We start from the raw sequence: 9,868 nt of genomic DNA on the forward strand, positions 1-9,868 counted from the left end.
GGGACAGTATACGGGCCCCCCCATTGCTCTACAGCTTGACCCCGCAGTACGACCAGTCAGGCTCAAGGCCCGCCGGGTCCCATTCGCCCTGAAACCCCGTATAGACGAGGAATTGGACCGACTCGTGGAGCAAGGAGTGCTGGAGCCGGTGCCTAATGCCCCCTGGGAAACCCCAATCGTCACACCTGTCAAGCCTAATGGTTCGGTCCGCATCTGCGCAGACTACAAATGTACCATAAACAAGGCCCTCATGGCCCATGCATACCCAGTGCCAGTGGTCAGCCATGTCCTTGCCACCCTGGCTGGGTCGAAAATTTTTGGCAAGCTGGACTTGGCCCAAGCATATCAACAGCTGCCAGTAGATGAGGCCACAGCAGAGGCACAGACGATTGTGACGCACAGAGGAGCGTTCAGGGTAAAGCGGCTGCAATTCGGGGTCAGCGTGGCACCAGGCATATTCCAGAATCTAATGGACTCTCTCCTTAAAGGGATTCCTGGTGTCACCCCCTTCTTTGATGATGTGTTGATTGCCGGGCCCACACCAGAGGAGTTTGAGGACCGCCTCCGCACTGTTCTGCACCGTTTCCAGATGGCGGGTCTCAAGGTGAAGCGGGAAAAATGTCTACTAGGAGTGCCTCAAGTGGACTTTCTGGGATTTATGGTGGATGCAGAAGGGGTTCACCCGACTGGGGACAAGGTACGGGCCATTTGTGATGCCCCAGCGCCCAAGAACAAGACTGAACTTCAGGCCTTCTTGGGATTATTGAACTTTTACCATTCCTTCCTTCCCCACAAGGCGGCGGTAGCGGAGCCCCTACACAGACTCCTGGACAAGCGGGCCCCTTGGGTGTGGGGCCAGCGCCAGGAGGCCGCATTCCAGGCAGTCAAGGACTTGCTTGTCTCAAACTCGGTCTTGGCACACTTCGACGAGAGGCTGCCGGTGGTGCTAGCATGCGACGCCTCGCCCTATGGCATCGGCGCTGTCCTGGGACACCAACTCCCGGATGGAAGAGAGGTACCGGTAGCATACTTTTCCCAGACACTCAACGAAACCGAGCGGAACTACTCGCAAATCGACAAGGAGGGTCTGGCAATCGTGAAGGGAGTAAAAAAATTCCATGATTTCTTGTACGGGCGGCCCTTCACCGTGGTGACTGACCACAAGCCGTTGCTTGGCTTGTTTGCCCCCGAAAAGCAGACCCCCCAAGTGCTGTCTCCTCGCGTCCTCAGGTGGTCAATTTTCCTTGCCAGCTACCAGTATGCACTGATTCACCGCCCTGGAAAGGCGATGGGCCATGCAGACGCCCTCAGCAGGCTACCACTACCGGAAACAGGCCCCGACCCAGCACCTGCACAAGAGGTTATGAGCCTGGAGCTGCTTCCTGACCGCCCCATTCAGGCACAAGAAGTTGCACACCATTCCAAGAAAGATAGGGTCATCTCCCGGGTCCTGGACTGGGTGTGGAGGGGATGGCCCAGCCGCAGCCCCGGGCCAGAATTCGCCGGCTACACAACCCACAAACATGAACTGTCAGCCCACAAGGGGTGCCTGTTATGGGGAAGCAGGGTCGTTGTTCCCCAGCCCCTCCGCAAAAGGGTCCTCACAGCCCTACACGAGACACACCCAGGGGTAGTAAGAATGAAGGCCCTTGCCAGGAGTTATGTGTGGTGGCCGGGGATCGACGGAGAGATAGAGGCCTGGGTCAAACACTGCCAGGCCTGCCAGGAATCCCGCCCAGATCCCCCAAGGGCCCCAGTCCAGTCCTGGGAGTCCGCCCGAGCACCATGGTCACGCCTGCATGTGGACTTCGCTGGCCCCTTTCAGGGGAAAACATTCTTCATAGTGGTGGACTCCTACACCAAATGGCTGGAAGTCGCACTGGTACCGTCCACTTCTACGTCCGCAGCCATCCGGGTACTACGCAGGCTGTTTGCAACCCACGGGCTCCCTGACACTCTCGTCTCAGACAACGGGACTGCATTTACATCAGGAGAATTTCAAACCTTCACAGTGCAGAACGCCATCCGCCACATCCGATCAGCGCCATTCCACCCTGCCACCAATGGCCAAGCAGAACGCATGGTGCGGACCACCAAGGACACCCTTCGCCGCATGACGCAAGGGGATTGGGAGTACCGCCTTGCCACATTCCTTCTAGCACAGCACAGCACCCCCAGCTCAACGACTGGCCGGAGCCCCGCTGAACTACTAATGGGTCGGCGCCTTGCAATCAGATTGGACCGCCTTCACCCCGATAGAGCTCAGGATGAGGTAGTGGTGGGGGAAGGCAGGAACCCCCGGACCTTCGAGGCCCAGGACCCAGTGTACGCAAAGAATTTTGGGGCAGGCCCTGCATGGGTACCTGCCACAGTCACCAGGGTCACGGGCCCCGTGTCGTACGAGGTGCTAACAGATGGGGGGCAATGCTGGCGCCGCCACTGCGACCAGATACGGCGACGATTCCCGGGAGAAAACCAGGAGGAGGAGGACAGGTCAGAGGAGTCCCAAGGGAACAGTGGGGCAGTGAGACCCATAGAGCAGCAGGGGCAAGCAGGAGAGGCAGAATCAGTAAATACAGAGAGGACCCGCGAGGCCGAAAGGACACCGGAACCAGAACCACGACTGAGCGAGCCGGTTGCGCCAGACCAAACAGCCCCATCCTTGGAACACGAGCCAGAACCTGAACCCCGGACCAGGGAACACCCCAGGCCGCAACGCACACGTAGGCCACCGGCGTACCTTGAGGACTATGAATGCGACCTTCCGGGCAGGACTGGAACTTAGAGGGGAGGGGTGTTATGTACTGAGTTGAATAGGATCCAAACTGCAGCAGTCTGATTGGTCCTAGAACAATAGGCTCCAAAAGGCAGCAGTCTGATTGGTCCTAGAACAATAGGATTCAGAATGCAGCAGTCTGATTGGTCCTAGAACAATGCAGCAGTATGATTGGTTAGCAGGAACCACCCAATCATGCCCCAGATAGAAGTGAATCCACAACCTGATTGGCCCACAGTAGAATCCTGGAATTAGCCTATCATGTGCAGCCCATTGTGTAAATAATGTATATAAAGCAGATACTTTGAGGGGACATTGATTCATTCCTCCTCACCACTATGAGCTGAATAAAGAGCATGAAATCACTTTGCGACTCTGAGTATATTTCAGGCCTGATGGGATTTGTAGTCCAAAACATCTGGACAGCGGCGTAGCGTGGGTTGTCAGCACCCGGGGCAAGGCAAGTAATTTGTGTCCCCTAACCCGGGGCAAGGCAAGTAATTTGTGCCCCCTAACCTGGGGCAAGGCAAGTAATTTGCGCCCCTAACCCCTAACCTGCCACCGCTGCCAGCTTCTTCTTGCTGCTGCCTGGGCTGGGGTATTTACGGTAAGGTAGCCACGGCGGCGGCGGCGGGTCTGTGTCAGGTGATCTGAGGCGAGTTGCCACTGGCGCTGCCGCCCAAATGACGCCGCTTGCCCGGAGGAGGAGGGCAGAGAGGCGAGGAAAATGCAACATGGCCCAGCAGCTGCAGCAGCAGCGGCGGGGCTGTGAGGAGGGGCTGCCTGGCGCGCCCTCCGCGGCGAGCGCTGAGAGCCGCTGCCTGCCGGACGCCTTCAGCCCGGACGCGCGCACAGCTCGTCGGTTCCGCGAGACATGGGGCTCTGCTACAGCCTGCGCCCGAGGCTCTTCGGCGACTCTGGAGGCGGCGAGCGCGCCTCGCCCAGATGTTGCGCCCGGTGCGGCCGGCCCCCCTGCACCCCCCACGCTACGCCACTGCACCTGGAAGATGACAGCCAGCTGTTCTGCCCGGACACTGAGGTCCAGCTCCGAGGGCTTTTTGGCGCTTCCCTCCCTGCGAGAAGCCAAGTTACAGGGAACCAGGCAGAGGGCCTTCTCGGTGGTGGCGCCCGCCCTGTGGAACGCCCTCCCACCAGATGTCAAAGAGGAAAACAACTACCAGACTTTTAGAAGACATCTGAAGGCAGCCCTGTTTAGGGAAGCTTTTAATGTTTGATGTATTATAGTATTTTAATATTTTTTTGGAAGCCACCCAGAGTGGCTGGGGAAACCCAGCCAGATGGGCGGGGTATAAATAAATTATTATTATTATTATTATTATTATTATTATTATTATTATTATTATTAACTTCTGCAGAGTCTGCTTCATCAGGCGTAGTGTGAAGGGATGGACACTAGATGGAGCTTTAGAGTTTTGGGACTGGCCTTAGCCAAGGTTTTTATCCCTCTCTCAGGATACCCAAACTCATGGCCGTCCAATGAAGCTGAGCTCTGAAGATTCAGAACAGGAAAAAGAATGTTCACGCAGCGCAGGATTAAACTTTGTAACTCCCTGCTGCAGGATGTTAACGGAGAAATCTGGACAAAGAACCAGCCAGGAATACCAGAGCAAAACAGCAGCCAGTCGGCTTGGTCTTGATTGAAGACTGTCGCAACTGGACTCCCACCTGCCACCAGGTGGAACAAGATGGAAGCCCCAAACAAAAGAGAACCCAAACTTTTATTGGCTGCTAATCCCCATGCTTCAAACCCCCCCCCCAACTACATCACTCGTACATCATGAAAGGGGAGGTCTGGTGGCCGTAATCTGAGCATCCTGGACCCTGCCCCACGGTTCTCCTTGCCCTCCACCAAACACCCATCAAGTGGAACAAAAGAGATATTTCCATTTCCCTGTTTCCCAGCCAAGTTAATCCCACCCTTTTGTCTTCATCTGGGTTTGTTCTTCCCGGAATGGCTACCGGAATGGCACTCAGGTATCAGGATGCCAGGGATTATCCCTCAGGCAGAGGGGATGCTGGGTAGCTGAGCTCACACGTCTAGATGAATTTCTGAAGTTTTCCTAGTGAGCCAGTACATAGATCCATTGATCAGTGAATTCTGACATTTGGTGTCGTGCAGCAAAGGCCCTTTGAATAGATAGGAAGAAACTGTGATGAAGTGTTTTGTGGGGACAAGTCACAAAAGTGATTGTGCTGATTTTGGTAGTGGGCTGCATGTGCATGATATCTGCTGGAGGGGCAACACCCCCCAACCTATATATAAATTCCTGCAACAGGCCTGATCCGGCAGGCACCCCTTGTGTTCTTAGACTTCCTGAAAGTCCACAGAGGTCCACCCTCTTTTAGAAGTGGTCATTCTGATTCTCCATGGCACACAGGGTGTTGGGGGCCGCAGGGCAGCTGCCCTGGACGCAAAACTGTTAGGGTGCAAAATTTGAAAAGGGGGGGGGGATGAAAGTAATAATACCCTCTAGGTCAGCAGTTCTCAACTTGTGGGTCACCAGATGTTGTTGGACTACAACTCCCATCATCCCTGAGCTCTGGCCTTGCTAGCTAGGGATGATGGGACTTGTAGTCCCAGCAACATCTGGGGACCCACAGGTTGAGAACCGCTGAGTCTAGGTATTTGAAGATGGCTATCATCTCTCCTCTTTTCCAGTTCCTTCGACCGTTCCTCATAAGGCTTAAATTCCAGACCTTTGATCCTCTCGCTTTCCCTCCTCTGCACACCTTCCAGCTTGTCAATCTCCTTAAATTGTGGCACCTGGAAGGGAGTTCCGCAGTTTAACTCTGTGCTGTGTAGAACTATAGAACTGTGGAATTGGAAGGGACCCCCCAAAGGCCATCTATTCCAGCCCCCTACAATGCAGGGAGAAGCCCAGCCTTTCACCTGCCCCGGGTTTCCTTAACAAGCCGCCCCTTTTCCCAGGGGGCTCTGGGAATTGGAGTAGGAGGGTCTTCTCACAACTCTCAGCTGCCCTTAAGGAACTGCAACTCCCAGGATTCCTTGGGTGTGGGCGGGGAGAGGGGGCAATGTCTTCTTAAAGGGGCCTGATCCTGGTCCAGGTGGGGCTCTTAGGATTGAGGAGGAGGGAGGGTCAAAGGTCGCAAAGGCCTGCATCAGCTTTGAGGTCACAGAAGGAGCCCTCCCCCATTCCTCCTCTTGCTGTCCTGGCCCCCAGCCTGGGGGCAGGCAGCCCCCACCCATGGTGCCCTGGGCCACCCTGGCCCTGGTGGGCATGAACCTTGCCCTCTTCTGGCACCCTCTCCATGCCCCCGGGGCTGCCTGCCTGAGCGTGAGGACGGTGTTGGACCGGGGCCAGTGGCAGAGGCTCTTCCTGGCCCCCTTCCACCACCTGGGACCCGCCCACCTCCTCATGAACATGGCCACGCTCCTGTGGCTGGGCCACGGGGTGGAGCAGGAGGTGGGCAGCTTGCGGACGGGGGTCCTACTCCTGGCCTTGGCCCTCGTCGGGGGGCTCTTCCACCTGGCGCTCAACACCCTCCTGGCCGCACTGACGGGGAACATATGGTACAGGGAGCACTGCGCCGTCGGCTTCTCAGGTGAGCTGGCTGTCCCATCCCCAACGCGCTGCCCCCGGGGCTCTCCGGCTCTCCATCTCACTTGGAGTCATAGGGCTGCGGGAGTCGGAGGGGACCCCCAAAGCTCATCTAGTCCAACCCCTCATGAAATTTTAGAGTTGGGATTCCCATGCGTTTTCTAGCCACCCCTCCGCAATGCAGAGATCACAGCTGAAAAAACCTCTGGCGGGTTATCACCCCGTCTCTTCTTGAAAAGCTCCTGCAAATTTCAGACGCGGGATTTTAAGAGTTGGAAGGGCCCTCCAAAGGCCATCTAGTCCAGCCGCGCCCCGCGCCGCAATGCTGAATCGTCTCTGTGGAAGAGCCTGTGTCCAGAGGCAGAGGTTAGATGCTCCTTTGACGTGGCTCTTCCATCTTCTCCCTCCTTCCAAGCTGCAGGGGTCCTCTTCTCCCTGGAAGCCATGGGCCGGCAAGTGGAATCCGTCCCTGTGGCAACGATGTCCAGCGGGTTCACGGTCACGACCAGGTGGCTCTGCATCTTGGAATGCCTCCTCCTCGCCATCCTTTATCCCAGGTAAGCCCTGGATGCGAGTTGGGGAGGGCAAAGAAACCCAAGCAGCAGGGAGCCGACATTCCCGCCCCAAGTGGAAGGTAGAAGATTCCCTCCCCCTCTTCTGAGGTCGTTCCAACACTCTAGACACACTCAGAGGCACTCTTGTCATCGCTGCTTTCCATTTCCTCTGCTCACTTAGGGCATAATCCCAGCACGGAGGTCACATAGTTAAACTGTGGAACTCTCCGCTGCAGGAAAAGCAGAGAAGCCACCTTTGCCTTTACCCAGCTGCAGAATTCTCCTTGAGATTTTAAAAAAACAGGCCACCTGCCAGGGGTTATTGAGCTGTGGTCGCTGCATTGCAAGCAGCGGGTTGGGCTAGATGACCGCAAGGGGACCCCTTCCGACTCTACGGTTTTGTGATTCTATGATGAGCTTGTGCCGTGAGCTCTTCCCCCTAGAAGCAGCTTGAGTCACAGGAAGGAGAGGCTGAGTCACAGTGTGTGTGTGTGTTCTCCTGCAGGTTGGCACAATACTTTTTGCAGCCTGGGGCAAACAGCGAGGTGCAAAATAACTGAGGGAACCACCAGCTGGCGACTGGACAGACCCCCAGGGGCATGGGGCACAGCCTCGTTCTCATAGAACTGTAGAGTCTTAAGGGATCCCCTGGGGTCATCTAGCCCAACCCGTTGTGATGCAGGAATCTCAGCTAGATCACACATGGCAGGTGGACACTCAACCTCTTGCTTAAAAGCCTCCAAAGAAGCCACCCACCTCTTGTGGGTACCTGTTCGGCTTTTGAACGGCTCTTGCTGACAGGTGGTACTTCCTAGCGTTTATAGTCAGAATCTCGCCGCCGCGAGTTCGAGTCCTACCCTCCAGGGCAGCAGAAAACAAGCTTGCTCTGCCTTCTATGTGATGGCCAGGCCAGGGTCGGTACTATATGCTCAAGCCGCCTTGCCCCAGTGAGAAACCTGGCTTCTGAATTCTGGCCCAGCTGGATGTTTCTGAACAGCCTCTGGGGCAGCCCCACGGATCCTGTGTTGCAGTAATAATAATAATAATAATAATTTATTATTTATACCCCACCCATCTGGCTGGGTTTTCCCAGCCACTCTGGGCGGCTTCCAACAAAACACTAAAATACAATAACCTATTAAACATTAACAGCTTCCTTAAGCAGGGCTGCCTTCAGATGTCTTCTAAAAGTTTGGTAGTTGTTGTTCTCTTTGACATCTGGTGGGAGGGCGTTCCACAGGGCGGGCGCCACCACCGAGAAGGCCCTCTGCCTGGTTCCCTTGGCTTCTGGCAGGGAGGGAACCACCAGAAGGCCCTCGGTGCTGGACCTCAGTGTCCGGGCAGAACGATGGGGGGTAGAGACGCTCCTTCAGGTATCCTGGGCCTTTGAAGCCGTTTAGGGTTTTCAAGGTCTGCACCAACACTTTGAATTGTGCTCGGAATCGTCCTGGGAGCCAATGCAGATATCTCAGGACGGGTGTTATGTGGTCTTGGCGGCCACTCCCAGTCACCAATCTAGCCTAATCTAACCTTGAGGTTATATGTCCACTTCTCCATCCTCCAGGAGTTCTCTCACCGGCCATGTCTCTGGGATACTGGCTGGGTTGGTCCTCTCCGCCGTCCCTCTGAACTAGGGCAGCGACTGAAGATGTGAGCCTCTGAAGGAAGACCACCACCCACCAGCCGCAGGAGCCATCAGCGCCAGCCCCCCACCCACCATCTCAATAAAGCTGCCCTCCCTCTCTCCCTTCTTCCTCAAGTGATTCCTGAATTCAGCAGCATCTGGCAGGTTCATAAAGGGGAAAGCTGACTCAGCCAGAGCAGGCTTCTGGTCCGAGGGCCATGTTGGCAACCTGCCAGGGGCCACATGGTGGCAGCGAGCGTCCAGAGCGGGTCAACCATTGTCCAATCTCCCTTCTGCACAAATAGGAGGAGGGGCAGCAGCGCAAACCTTTGAGAGGTTCCTCCACACACACCCTTTCTGTGTTCTGCATTGCAGGGGGTTGGGATGGATGGCCCCAAGGGGTCCCTTGTGAAAATTCCAATTCATGCAGATGAGCAGAAAGCACTCAAGGCCAGCAAGGGGTGGGAGCCTGAGTAGGTGCAGCCCGAAGGCAACATTTGCCCCCGTGCCAGGTTTCCCCTACCCTCTATGATGCAAAGCCTGCCTCAGGCAGGGAAGAGAGTGTCTTTTGCTATGAGGTCCCAGTTTCCAGGGCTAAAGTCCACTGCTGAAAACAGGTTCAGACCCCCGGCTTGTAGTGATGCCCCGATTGTGACCGTGGAGATATCTGGTTTCAAGATATCTGCCTGGCCCCTCCTTGCAATTTTAGCAGGTCGGCAGAAGAGCTGATTCATTGCATTTATATCCCTCCTCTAGGGACGCAGGTGGCACTGTGGTCTAAACCACAGAGCCTAGGGCTTGCCGATCGGAAGGTCGGCGGTTCAAATCCCCACAACGGGGTGAGCTCCCGTTGTTCTGCCCCTGCTCCTGCCAACCTAGCAGTTCAAAAGCACGTCAAAGTGCAAGTAGATAAATAGGTACCGCTCTGGCGGGAAGGTAAACAGTGTTTCCGTGCGCTGCTCTGGTTCGCCAGAAGCGGCTTAGTCATGCTGGCCACATGACCTGGAAGCTGTACGCCGGCTCCCTCGGCCAGTAAAGTGAGATGAGCGTCGCAACCCCAGAGTCGGTCACGACTGGACCTAATGGTCAGGGGTCCCTTTACCCTCATCCCTCCTTTCTCTCCAAGGCGGCCACCCTCCTCCTAATTTCTAGAATAACCCTGCGAGGAAGGTGAAGAGGCTGTGACTGACTCCAAGGTCTCCTGGGGAGCTTCAAGATTGAGTGGGGATTCGAACCCCGACCTCCCAGGTCCTAGTCTGACACTCCAACCTAGTGTTTCCCTAACTTGGGTCTCCATCTGTATCTGGACTACAACTCTCATCCTCCCCTAGCT

At 55.8% G+C, this 9,868-nt stretch overlaps 1 protein-coding gene across 2 annotated transcripts; it reads left to right on the forward strand.

Moving 5' to 3' along the window:
• Positions 1-5,942: 5,942 nt before the first annotated feature.
• LOC309326335 (rhomboid-related protein 4-like) lies at positions 5,943-8,655 on the forward strand. 2 transcript variants are annotated; one of them, XM_081834931.1, is made up of 3 exons: positions 5,943-6,361; positions 6,773-6,914; positions 8,476-8,655. In XM_081834931.1, exons 1-3 carry the CDS (start codon positions 6,004-6,006, stop codon positions 8,543-8,545), a joined length of 570 nt encoding a protein of 189 aa, XP_081691057.1. In that variant the 5' UTR covers positions 5,943-6,003; the 3' UTR covers positions 8,546-8,655. The 2 variants fall into 2 exon arrangements, with proteins under 2 accessions (XP_081691057.1, XP_081691058.1); XM_081834932.1 differs by having other exon boundaries at positions 6,779-6,914.
• The last annotated feature ends 1,213 nt before the right edge of the window (positions 8,656-9,868 follow it).

The sequence above is a fragment of the Podarcis erhardii genome (genome assembly GCF_964252035.2).
Source record: "Podarcis erhardii genome assembly, chromosome: 13".
Classification (NCBI taxonomy): domain Eukaryota; kingdom Metazoa; phylum Chordata; class Lepidosauria; order Squamata; family Lacertidae; genus Podarcis; species Podarcis erhardii.